Genomic DNA, 13,902 nt, shown 5'->3' with positions numbered 1-13,902 from the left:
GTGCAGGTGATAAAAGAAAATGTATTTACCGGCTGACAATAATTTTGAAACCCCCTGTTGCTAGGCTGTGGTGAGTTTTGACATCTTAAAGACCTGGTTAATTTGAAGGACAAAATTTTCAAAACAAAATCCCAAGGAGAGGTTATTTTAATCTTAAGTTCTAGAGTTGAATCTCCTGTGTGTTGTTTCTGGCAAAATGGCATTGTGCTTATCGAGATTACTGGAAGGAGATGGGTTTGAACTATTATCTACTCATTTTTGTTAAAAATCTAAAATATATTTGTCCATTTTTCTTCTTTGCCATTACTCTTTGTTAATTACTTGTCTTTGTATTCATTTTTTTTCCCCAATTTCTGATTAGCTCTAAAAGAGTGGTATAGTTTTAAAATGAAATTATATTTTACGTCAATATTTATGTTCTAGAGCCCACATGCTACATATCATCTCCTTCACCTACAACTAGATATGTATTGGTACCAGCTGACGATATTGCACTTTCTCGAAGAATTTTCACATTTGAAGGGAGAGTTAGAAGAGAGTCTGTCTACTGTTAGCCAACAACTTGAGCACCTAATACGGCTCTTATTAACAGACCTCTTCAATATTGCACTTATGAGGTTTGAAAAGGTAAAGTATGATGAGATTTCTTTAATGTAAATTCAAGACAGAACAGTTATGTGGCATGTAAGATGGGTAAACAATTTTTATATTTTATAATGAAATAGTCAACTTGATTACTCAGAAAAACATATTTCTGTCAGGTGAGCAATGTTGTATTTACATACATCTGTTTAGACATTACATCAGCATGTCTTGTCGGACAGTTGAAACAGATACAGTAGGTGGGGGAATAAAAGGTACTGGACTGAATTGTTGAATGTAATAACAAAGTGATACGATCTTTGGAGGCTTTAAAGCTGGAGGCCCTCTTTTTTCGTATTGACAGAAATGTTTTGCTTGGCGTTTGTTTCCAGAACAAGCCCGTTTCGTCCAGATTGAACACTTGTTGTGGCAAATATCCATGCTCCTCAATCACTGCTTGTAATCTTGTAAGTTTATTTTTCAGCAGCCTTTGCTGTTAGCCTAGGATTACGGAGGCCATGTCGTCTCTTGAAACGTTCAAACCAACCAGCACTTACAGTAAAACATTGCACTTCAGGGTCTAGATTTTTACTTTATCTTGAATAACTATGGTGGATATTGGGATAGAGCGTTTAGTTTGATGTTCAATCCATTGGGCCAACATTCATTCCATATTCTCCATAATTGGCTCCCGTACTTGTGTTATCTTATATCACATCATTCTGATCGTACTTTTAAAGTTTTCTTTAGTTTTTTCTGCTTGATTTCTTATGGTTCTCAGGGTTGATTCTCACATTTCTGTAGCTCTGACAATGTCTACAGTGTGCTCATTGTGTTCATATTGCTTTATAACTTTCAGCTTTTCTTCTAGTATTATTTGTTTCCTTTGCTCTTGGCTTTTGGAACAATTTTGATCACCTTTTCTTTTCTCCATAACTTTTTTAGAAACAGTAGAACACAGCCTGCTAATTCAATGCTCCCTTTATTACTGACCACATGCCACCAGCTAACAATGAGACAACACAACACAGCTGCTTAGGGCTCTCTTTGAGACTGACTACACTCCTTGCAGCGCCACACACTCTGTCATGAAATTGTCTAAAGGGTGATTGTGAGTCTGCAACCTAACATGTATATTTTATTACTATTTTGTATACCATATTTACTTGCATATAGCACCCATTTTTTATCCTATTTTTAATGCTGAAAATGCGAAGTTGTTCTTATATGCACACATCGCAAAAATTAAGAGCGTATCAAAATATCCATAAAATAACTATACATTTGGACGTCCTCAGAAATATATTTCAAAAACACAAAATGTATTATTCAGGTTTCATAAAATACAATTATGGACCATTATACAATTTTAGCCTGATGTAAATCTACCGCAATTGCGGCAAGTATCCACGCGTAGTAGGGTAGGCCTATTTTCATGTTCACTGCATCTGAAATAGATAGAAAATACCGTTCAGAATATTCTTCTCTTAATATTAAAAGTAGATGCATTTTTATTAAGGGAGGGAGCTTCAAAATAAAAATAAATTGCATTTACCTGTTGTTACATTTCATTCATCACTGTCTTGAAGGTCTCCGTAATTGTTTCCATCACCTCTGTCTAAACTGCCTTCTGAATTGGTAACATCTGCAGGATCTTTTTTTTTTTTTTTTTTTTTTCCCATATGGCATCATCTTCCAACCCATCCACGACGCACGAAATTCCAGTTTTCTTGAAACTTTGTTCAACAGTTTTTGGCATGATGAGTCCTCAGGCCCGAACTATCCACTCTCGCACTGTTTGAGTGGACTGTTTTTTTTAATTTTCCCACCTTTTGTGAGTGAGTGGTTTCCAGCTACTATCCAGTCAACATAAAAACGCCTCATGTGGTCTTTGAACGGCTTATTGACAGAGACATTGAATGGCTGAAGGATAGAAGTTAATCCCCTCGGAATTATTGTGGCGTGCTTGTTCATTTGCAGCATCTTGTCTTTTGCGGCATCAGCAAAGTGACCTCCAAAACAGCCCAGCATGAGCAGTGCCTTCTTCTGCAGCGAAGCTCCCGGGCAGCGAGACCGCACGGTGTGCAACCGGTCTATCATCAAATCTGCTCCAATCCACCCCTTCTCGTGAATGTGGATAACACTCCCTTTGGGAAAGGTTTTACTTTTAAATATAGCATACGGAGGAAGTTTCCTTCCATCAGCTGTAATTGCCAGCATTAGTGTACAGCACAATTTCTCAGATCTGTGGTTTTAATGAGTACACTTGAGGCTCCTTTAGTATTGATAGTGAAGCATCTTGGCATATCAAAATAAACTGAAGTCTATTTCGCGTTTCCTATCTGTGATAGGAGAAATTGGTGTTCTGCCGATGTCGAGACATGAACTGATGGAATTTTAACACTTTGTCTGTGTATTCCTCTGATAGTCGCTGACGCAATGATGTATGCATCCGTAAAGCCAGGTTGTTTCTTTGCATGAAACGCACAGCCCAATCTTTGCTTGCTTTAAACTTGTTTCACTGTTTCCATAACTCTCTGCGATTTAACTTGCCTTAATATGTAGCATTTCAGGAGACATGCTGTTGCCGTTGTTCCTGGTTTCCTGTACTCACACCAATAACTTCTTATCCAATTCAGAGTACATGGCGGAAAAAAATATCCAAACACCAAAAAGGGGTTGTGGTAGATTAACAAACGTTCAGTAAGGGTATTTATACATATGAGAGATAACGTTGATTCAAATTTTCTGCATATTGCATTAGCATTGCACTTGTAGTGGTTCCATGACGTTGCACATCAGGTTTGCTTTAAATATGGGCTGTACTGTACGAGAGCATTGGCTACCTGTAAGATTGGACGGAGTGACTGTGAATGGGTCAAGAATGCCTTTAGGATGACGAAGAGGCCAGTATCAACAGCTCTGTGCGGTTGAACGAGGCCGAATAGTAGGGCTACGTGAAAGTGGGTTTTTCTTCCGCGCTGTTGTAGAACGACTTGGCAGGAATGTCTCCACTGTGCATGCGTGCTGGCAGCAGTGGTCACGAGAAGGTACGCTCACAAGAAGACCAGGCTCCGGATGTCCCCGTGGCATCACCAGGAGGGAGGACTGCCATATTCGGCATGTGGCTGTGGTGCAGCGGACTGCGTCTGTAACAGCAATTCGAGTGGCAGTTGGCATCACAGCGACGCAACAAACTGTTCAAAATCTGTTACTTGAAGGACAGCTCCAAGCCAGAAGCCCTGCGATGTGTATTCCACTCACTCCAAACCACTGCAGACTGCGACTTCAGTGGTGTCAAGCAAGAGCTCATTGGAGGATGGAGTGGAGGACAATAGGAAACATGCATAATTTTCAAAAATATTTTTTTTGAAAAGTACACCAATGAAATAGTATGTAAACGTATTACATTGTGGTAAGTTGCCTTGTTTTCTACCATTAAAAAAATATCTAATAGTGCCTTTCCGCAAGGCGAGTGAAACGGCTTCTGACGTAAGCGGCGCGCTGTGACGTCACGATCCAGTACCGCATGCAGCTCTACCAGCCACTAAAAACAGCTGTTACTAAAAGCTGGTTGTTTATTATTCGTGATCGCGAATAACTTCAAAATGACAGAAAAAATATGTTCAAAACAGCACAGTCAGACAATCTACCGTGTGTAGATGTCATCATTCTTGAAAAATAGCGACTTTTGTGGCTGCAGAATTTTACAGATAAAAAGCAAGTTTGCAAGTGGCGTCTTTTATATACGTGCAGTGTATTGTAACTCATAGTATAGGATAACAACGAACCTGGATAGAAATCACATCACTTTCAACATTTCCTTCTAGACTGATTCCCATATTAAAGAATAACATTACATTTTCGGGCTTTCAGCATTAGTAAAGTAAGAAATTCAGCACTAACCTAAACATATAGGTAGCATTATAGTACTAGTCCACCTCTATGGTGTAGTGGTTAATGTTATTAACTGCCACCCCCGGACCCCCGGTTTCGATTCCCGGCTCTGCCATGCAAATTGAAAACAAATAGTACGAGGGCTGGAACGGGGTCTACTCAGCCTCGGGAGGTCAACTGAGTATAGGGGTTTCGAATCCCACCTCAGCCATCCTCGAAGTGGTTTTTCGTATTTTCCCACTTCTCCTCCAGGCACCTAAGGCCAAGGCCATTTCCTTCCCTCTTCCTTGTCTATCCCTTCCTATCTTCCCGTCCTCCAACAAGGCCCCTGTTGAGCATAGAAGGTGAGGCCGCCTGGGCGAGGTAATGGCCCTCCTCACCAGTTGTATCACCATACCCAAAGTCTCACGTTCCAGGACACTGCCCTTGAAGCGGTAGAGGTGAAATCCCTCGCTGAGTCCGAGGGAAAACCAACCCTGAAGGATGAACTGTCAAAAAGAAAGAAAGAAAGAAGATCATAGTACTATAGGGCTATAATCTATCATTCCCGGAAAAATATATATTTATGGTTGGGACAACTCGCCTACCCACTTCTGGGGCCCATGAAAGAGAAACATTAAATATCTTGGTGGAAGGAAAAGTTAAACATGATAAAGATAAATATGGCTTCATCTAGTTTTCACAAGTCGGGCTGAGTGGTTCAGGTGGTTAAGGTGCTGGCCTTCTGACCCCAACTTGGCAGGTTCGATCCTGGTTCAGTCCGGTGGTAGTTGAATGTGCTCAAATACATCAGCCTCGTGTCGGTAGATTTACTGGCACGTAAAAGAACTCCTGCAGGACTAAATTCCTGCACATCGGCGTCTCTGAAAACCGTAGAAGTAGTTAGCGGGGCGTAAAGCCAATGACATTAATTACATTTGGCTTTTAACAAGCTGTGCATATCAGACAAGAAAAGTGTCCTGGTGGCATTTTAGTCGTTCAATACAGGAATGTCTTTGGGTGCTGTGACTTTTACTGGTTTTTTTTTTTTTTCTTCTTCTTTACGTCACACAGTAACAGATAGGTCTTATGGCGACGGTGGTACAGGGAAGGCCTAGGAATGGGAAGGAAGCGGCCGTGGCCTTAGGTACAGCCCAAGTATTTGCCTGGTGTGAAAATGGGAAACCACGGAAAACCATCTTCAGGGCTGCCGACAGTGGAGTTCGAACCCACTATCTCCCGGATGCGAGCTCAGAGCTGCGCGCTCCTAACCGCACCTCCAACTCGCCCATTATTTTACCCTTCGGTTTATTGACTTGGCTTGTATAACCTGAAACTTCGGCTAAGTTGGATAATATTTTAAACACCAACATCACTATTTTCACCTGTGTGCAATTATGTTATTTATTTCATTAATATTATGATAATTATTATAATTGAGCATTGTTAACTTATAAGACCCCAACAGACAAGCATTGGTTTTGTGTAGAGGTATGCACTTGTTAAATTCATGTTGTTTTCTTTCATGATGTACATGCTTATTTTTTGTCATATTATAGAGTATTTAGCTATAGCCTAAATTTCTTTACAAATGTAAGCTCTTCAATAAAGACAAAATAACTGTCGCATGCCAAGGTAAATTGGTAGAATTAGAGCTGTCAATATGGTTCATAACCCCTTTGATTTATTACCGTGACACGGATCACCCAAAACATAGGTTAGGTTTGGAGAATACTTTAATAATCAGCATTAATTAATGCACTGTTTATTACTTTCATATTCCAAGATGTAATTGAAGCATTTAATTAAAGCATCATACATTAAAATTTAAAGTATTACCACTAGAACAGCTGACATGGAAAAGTGATTGAAAATTCAAACAAATTCACCTTACGTTAAAATCTTCAAAAAATAAAAAATAAACTGTAGACTTTTCCGATAAATCACCAGCATTTCTCCGGCTCGCCAAAATCCATTTCTCCCTAGTTTTAGATTCTTTGGAACATTTATAAACAATTTTTTTGGGATGGTATGTGATGTGCTATTGCACAACGGAACTCTACACCATTTATAAGTTTTCTGCCTCACTGTCTGCGCAGGATTCATTTTAAGTCTAAAATGTACCACTCAGATTATTATCCAATGTATAGACCTTGAATTTAACTATACCAGACACTAACATAAAGTAGAAATACGCGAAGTGTATCCTGCTTCTCACAGCACACTATGTGTTATTTCATCTGCTAATTCAGTCAACCTGTACGATGACGTCATACCAATGAGATCACGTACTTGCGTCACGTGACATTTTCGTACTTTAATTTCGATTTTTATCATGTTTGGAGTTATTATTTGTACATTCTGATCACATTTTTGAATTCTGCATGAAATTTTGAATCAGATTAACATATTTTTAATTAAAACCCCGGATCATGCATGTTCCCTATTGTGTTTATCCATAAGCTGACATCCGGCACCTGTATGACACAATGCATGCACGTTTGCATGTCTGCATTCAACAGTCAGGCGATTACACCGGTTATGAGTGGACCAGCTTGGCACATTTGCGATGGCTTTTCTCGCGCTTATATTAACCTGTAGTCTTGTACCTTTAATCAATTAAATATGTTACCTCGACAAATATATTGCCAGAATTTCTGTATTCTACATTCCTTATTTCATAGTGTTTGATAATTCTTTTCCGCCAGTGTATTTACCCGTTTGCGGTCCGCAAAAAGTCTAACAATCTTTTTTGCGACCATTAGTTTTTCTTGTTGTTTTCGTCAATATCTGATTGTGTTTGGTTGGAGAGCAAATTCATGGGCAGCGTCCCGCAACGATTTTTATTGGCAAACATAAAAACATATTGTTAAGTGAAGCTCAATAACTTTTACGCTTACTGGTTATCGTTCTGCAATTTTATTTGACCTAAATAAATATCACACGAGAACACGTTCACTTCCTTGTATAAATTACTTTATTTACACTGTACGTCACAACACACAATTACACACAGTAGCAAATAACGCTGTATACAATACTCATTAGCGGAGTACCCTGAAGTCGATTCTGATCTGTACAGATATCAACAACTCTGACTCGTGCACTATAACATGCACTCTCTTGAATTCACCGCCTCACTCACTCGAGTCCAATACTCTGACTCCACCTCGGAGCCCAACAGTCACTCCCAGTCCATCACTTGCCTGAGTCCTAAGAACTAAGAACTAACTTCACTGACTGACAGCCCGATATATATACTATTCGATCAACCATCTAGCATGATCGACTTCTGGAAGAGTTCTTACAACACTCTAATGGAACACACTCGAAACATCGATCGACCAGCTAGTCGAATGGGTACTCGAACATTCGTCTACTATTTACAAACACCTATGGAAATATCTACAAAATTCGTAATGTCTCTACCAGTGGCGGCGCGTGACTTTCATCACTGGGGGTTCAAAAGAAGAAAAAATTGCCTCCCCCCCCCCCCCAACCTCTCCTCTCCCCATCTCCGCCAGCTTCTCTTCCATCGTGGGCCGTAACCTCCTAAACTAAGATGACATAAGTTCTAGAAAGTGATCAAATGCAAGAGGAGCAGAAAATACGGTAGGCCTACATGCCGAGTTTTACCACATGCAAAATAAGAAATAACTGCTTCATTGAAGTCCGCAGAGTCTCGAACAAAGTTCCTTTCAATTGACAACATAGCAAGAGCAATAAGTCTATCCTCGGTCATTGTGCTGCGCTAGAAAGTCTTTATTCTCTTCATGGTAGAGAAACACCTTTCTGCTTCCGATGTCATGGGAATAGTAACAACTATATTTAAAAGTTTTCATTGGTATTACCTTGCCGCTATTCTTTGTCTCAATGATTTTTGAGTTAAGTTTCTCTCCAAAAGGTAATTATTCCAAAGAAGGCAAATTAATAGGTGTTTAGTAAGTAATGATATATTTGGGACAAGATATTAATTGGACTTTGACAGTTTAATGTGACTTTTGGTAGTAACGATGCTTTTCAACACTAGCGCTAGTTACGTGCACTATTCTCTGCTGCCTAGTCAAATTCCCGTAAGGCCAACAGATGGCAGGCACATACCCCAACCCAACGAGCCCCAACCCCAACAACACGACTAGCTAGTCTTGAGACAGTGGCCTATTGCGCATGCGTAAAGAACAGAGATCCGTTTCTGCGATATCCTGGTCTTGCCTTAGTGCTGGCTTTCGTCCCCCCGCACCTCGCCACTCCCTTCGCCTATGTCCGGACGGAGAGATCGCCTTTGCAAGGGGGTTCATTCCAGACAAGTATCCAGCCACAGACCTTGCGCAGCTCACATGAATTGAAAGCCAGTACGAGTATATTACGGATAGAGGGACTTAGCAACAGCTTGGAGATTGACAAGGGAGTTATGAAAATTACGTAGTTGAGTACAATTTGATATAAACTGGAGGTTCATTGCTCCATTGCGCCATACCAGAAACCGCCACTGGTCTCTACATGTCTCTGGATAATAAAACCTTACAGTAAGTTTCCAGAACCTTTCATATATGCCAAATTGTAGTACAATAAGTCTAACATACGAACATTATGGAATTTTCTACCGCTTTCGACTATATGGATTTTGTGGTTAAACTTATACACAATACGTATTTGAGGTTATACAATTTTATACTACATATTTACAGAGAAACCATGTACTAGTCATGTTTAACATTTAATAAAAGATAATTTAGCATTAAATCAACTACAATTAAAATATATTAAACATACTAATTGAAGGTTTTACACCAATTACGATCACAGAGAGTTACAATGATTGAAAATCTTCCACCTTTTTTGATACTTTTTATTTACTTTTTAGCAAATTATTAATTATAAACAGTACATGTTCCATTCTCACTTGAGAACATCTTCAGCTGTTGTTAAGCTTAGGTGAATCACTAAATTTCTGAATACATTATTTTCAGGTACATTGTTCCTCTTAAAGACTAATTTGAATATAAAATTAAATTTAAATGATGTTAAAACAATGTGAGGGTTAATGGGTTGATGAAATGAGACAGGATGAATACATAGTTAGCCTACTTAAAAACTATACCTATTCATTAGAATAGCACCGGGCGAGTTGGCAGTGCGCGTAGAGGCGCGCGACTGTGAGCTTGCATCCGGGAGATAGTAGGTTCGAATCCCACTATCGGCAGCCCTGAAAATGGTTTTCCGTGGTTTCCCATTTTCACACCAGGGGCTGTACCTTAATTAAGGCCACGGCCGCTTCCTTCCAACTCCTAGGCCTTTCTTATCCCATCGTCGCCATAAGACCTATCTGTGTCGGCGCGACGTAAAGCCCCTAGCAAAAAAAAAAAAAATTCATTAGAATAGCTGTTAAAAATTTCAACTCTGTTACACTAAAAATATCTATTTGTCTTCCAATTAAAAGGTTTTTTGAAAAATGAATGGCTTCTTGACACTGTTCTTATTACTGCTACATGCTCATTTCATTCACTCCTTCCAGGTAGGCTGTTATTTATTTTGAGCTTGCTTAATGTGCCCTAAATTGAGTCTAATGCGGAACTTGGAAGCTGATTGCCGGTCACTTTTTGAGAAGGGAGCTTCGTCTTAATTTCTTAATGTTGTTAGACTCCAATTCTACCGTGACCCTGGAGGGGGAACGTTTGAAGCTGCTTTGCAAAGCAGTTGTGTTTCGGTCCTTTGGCTAAAGTTAAGTGTTCAATTTCGCTTAAGAGTGTGTCACCAGTTGCACACTGTCAGCTAAGCTTCACACACCACAGCGCGAGGTAAGTGTCCATTCACTTTGGTGTAATCTTTCCTCTTTCCGCGCACATTGTTTTTTACTGGCTTTTCTCAATTTTAATAGGTCCAATTTGTTTTCCACTATGAACTGAGAATTCCACCAATTAATATCACCACACGCAGTGTCTACTTTCTTCTCAACAAGAATTCAAAAAACTTCACATTCTGCACAACAATCAACCATGCAGCCCATCAACACGGCTTGGTTACGTAATACACCAACTGCCAAATCCTCTGCTTAAGCTGATACAGTGTTTAGTCGACTCTTCTTCCAGAGAGTATCAACTACACATTTTGTTACTCAGACATTGTACATACCTGTATATTTTTATATACGTGTCAGTTTACTTTGTGTTCATTCTTACTGCCATAGGACTCGGTCCACAACTGTTATGTATCACCAGGACCTACTGAATTTCATGAGTCTATAAATTTTAACAACACCTTATTTGTACTTTTGTTCCAGAATTCTTAGCATGTGTAATGTACTTGTATTAATTATTACTCACATCAAACGTAATGTTTTATTGTCATTTGCAACATTTCAACCACACTTCATATTGTAAAATTATATTTTCATAAGACTCTTACTGCTAGAAAATGTTTAAGGATTTTGCCAAATTATTTTGTGTATGTTTTAATATCTAATGATGACCCCGAGTGGGGTTGAAACTAGTCCCATGTAATGTAAATATTGTAAATACAACTTAGTATTGAATAGGTGGAAAACTCTACTGTGCATTATTTATATGTTATCTCTGTTCAATACAGACCAACAATATGAAGTTTATAACCCTCTTCAGAGCTAGTCTAGCTTTAGGGTACGTGCTAAAATCATGATCTGATGCTAAAGCAGTATTCATACCTAAGCCTGGAAGAGCAATTTATGCCCAAGCCAAAGCATACAGACCATTATGTTTAACCTCCTTCATGCTCAAAGCAATGGAGAAAATTCTGGATAAATATATCAGAAGAACAGTGCAACTGAACTCAACATTACATGAAAATCCACTGAAGTAGCACTCCACCGGTTGGTTTGTAAGCTAGAGGAAAGCCTAGAATATAAAGAAATTGCACTGGCGGCATTTCTAGATATAGAAAGAGCCTTCAGCAATACAACCTATGACTCTATGATCAAAGCATTGGAAAAGAGCAAGGTGAGTAAAACCGTCGTCAAATGGATTAAATCCATCTTGGGCGGAAGGAAGATGAAAGCAACCATGTTTGAAGAAACGCTGACGGTTAGGGCCACCTGACGCTGTGGAACCTCATGGTGAACAAAATCATAGCTATGCTCAATGAACAAGGTTTCTATACACAAGGATAAACAGATGACCTAGTGATTGTGGTACGAGGTAAGGTGATGAGTGTTATCCAGGACCTCGTGCAAAGATCAATCAACCTTTTGGAGAACTGGTGTTGGGAAGAACAACTATCAGCCAATCTGAACAAGATAACGCTGGTCCCTTTTAAGAGAAGGAGAAAATTAGAGGGAAGATATATATATGGAAGAACAGGCACTGCACCTAGGTGTAGTGTTAGATAAAAATCTAACCTGGAATCCACATATAGAAAGTAACATAACCCGGGCCACACAAGAGCCATTGGGAAGACATGGTGCCTAAGACCATCAGTGGTAATGTGGATATACACAATGATCATTAGACCTTTGATGGCCTATGCATCTGGTGGCAGAAAGTAAATCAAGGAAAAGTCGGCAGTAGACTACAGAGAATGACATGCATAGCCATAACTGGGGCTACGAGAACTACGCCGATAGAAGCCTTGAATACTTTACTAGACCTCCCATCACTATGCAATTTTATAAAAGGACAGGCTAGAATGAGTTCATATAGATTGGCACAATCAGAGTGTTGGAATGCACAAAGATCCAATCTAGGACACTATAAAATTAACAGAGTAATAACAGAGGAAGTTCTACACATGCCTTCTGATCATATGATACCAAAGTACAACTTTGAAAAACTGTTTGAGACCCAGATAATAAAAAAAAGAAGACTGGGATATCAACAAATGGAATACTGAAAAAGAAGATATAGTGTGGTGGACTGATGACTCAAAGACTGGATGGCACAGGAGGAGGGATCAATGGGGAAAGACCTGAGAGATCAATCCAGATGGGCCTGGGCAGACACATTACAGTCTTTCAAGCTGAAATGATAGCTATCACAACATGCCTTGAGGAAAATCTGAAAATGAACTATAGGAATAAGAACATTTTCATTTTTGTGGACAGCCAAGCAGCCATTAAGGCACTAGAAGCTATCCGGATAATATCCAGAATTGTCTGGTATTGCCATTCACTTCTCCTGAAGCTCTCAAAGTACATCATTGTCAAAATAATATGGGTACCAGGGCATGCAGATAAACTGGCCAGGAAAGGAGCAGAAACACATATTGTATTCCCAGAACCTGTATGCGGGATTTCCTATGGACAAGCCCGATACTACATAGGAAAAAATGGGTACAAAAGAAACAAGTGGAGAACTGGAAAAATACTCCAGGATGCAGGCTTGCAAAGGAACTGATAAAAGGACCAAACAAGAAGCATACTAAAGAACTGTTGAAACTCATCAGAAGAAATGGAGGAAGAGAAATGAACATGATGTTATTTGCAGATGATATTGTGATTTGGGGAGAAGACGACAAGAAGGTTCAAGAACAGTCGAATGTGGTGAATGGGAAGATCGAAGAATGTGGATTGAAAATAAGTGTAGAAAAGAGTAAAACTCTTGTTATGACTAGAGGGGAAAAAGAAGGGAAAGGTCAGATTAGACTTGCAGACAAGCCCCTGGAAGTAGTGGAAACATTTAAATACCTGGGGAGTGAATTAATGGAGAATGCTCGACTGGATGCTGAGATTAGTAAAAGGATTCAAGCTGGAAGTTGTTTCTATCATAGTGTAAGAAACATGTTATGGGACAAAGATGTGCCAACGAAAGCAGAGGATACTATGTACAAGATGTATTACGTACCCATAACAACTTACGGAGCAGAAACTTGGACAGTGACAAAGAAGGATGAGAGTCGAATACAGGCAGCCGAAATGAAGTTCTTGAGGAGTATGATACAGAAGAGTAGAAGAGACAAAATAAGGAATGAGAAAATCCGGGAAGAAATTGGAGTGGAAAAAATGAATGATAGAATAGAGAAGAGCTGACTAAGATGGTTTGGGCACATAAAGCGAATGAGCGACGAAAGAATGCCAAAAAAGGTGATGGAATTGCAAATCCAAGGGAGGAGAGGCCGTGGACGACCACGATTGAGATGGAAGGATACCATCCAACGCAGCATTATAGAAAGAAACCTGGACTGGGACACAGTGTTGGAGGAGTTGTGGTGGAAAGACCGAAGAAAGTGGAGAGGAACCATATTTGCCCCTACCCGGCTACAGCTAGATAAAGGGAAAGGATGATGATGATGAGCAGGACTGTTGACAGGACACTGTCATCTGAAAAAACACCTACATAGAATTCGAGTAATAAGACACAACATATGTAGGAAATACAATGAAGCAGAGGAATCAGCTGAATACATACTTTTCGAATGTAAGGCGCTGGGTAGAATCAGACTCTCCACTGTAGGACTACCAGGTGAAGAGAGAGAAAA

General features: G+C 39.6%; 1 protein-coding gene across 1 annotated transcript in view; it reads left to right on the top strand.

Moving 5' to 3' along the window:
• The window catches only part of LOC136869021 (protein MMS22-like), a 148,032-nt gene that overhangs the window by 16,713 nt on the left and 117,417 nt on the right, over positions 1-13,902 (top strand). Inside the window, exon 2 of the mRNA XM_068227118.1 lies at positions 424-627. Within this exon, the coding sequence (XP_068083219.1) occupies positions 424-627 (204 nt within the window). The remainder of the gene's footprint in view (positions 1-423; positions 628-13,902) is intronic.

Source organism: Anabrus simplex, chromosome 1 (genome assembly GCF_040414725.1).
Source record: "Anabrus simplex isolate iqAnaSimp1 chromosome 1, ASM4041472v1, whole genome shotgun sequence".
NCBI lineage: Eukaryota > Metazoa > Arthropoda > Insecta > Orthoptera > Tettigoniidae > Anabrus > Anabrus simplex.
The sequence above is the reverse complement of the archived record's forward strand: the minus strand, read 5'-3'. Positions and strand labels throughout refer to the sequence as shown.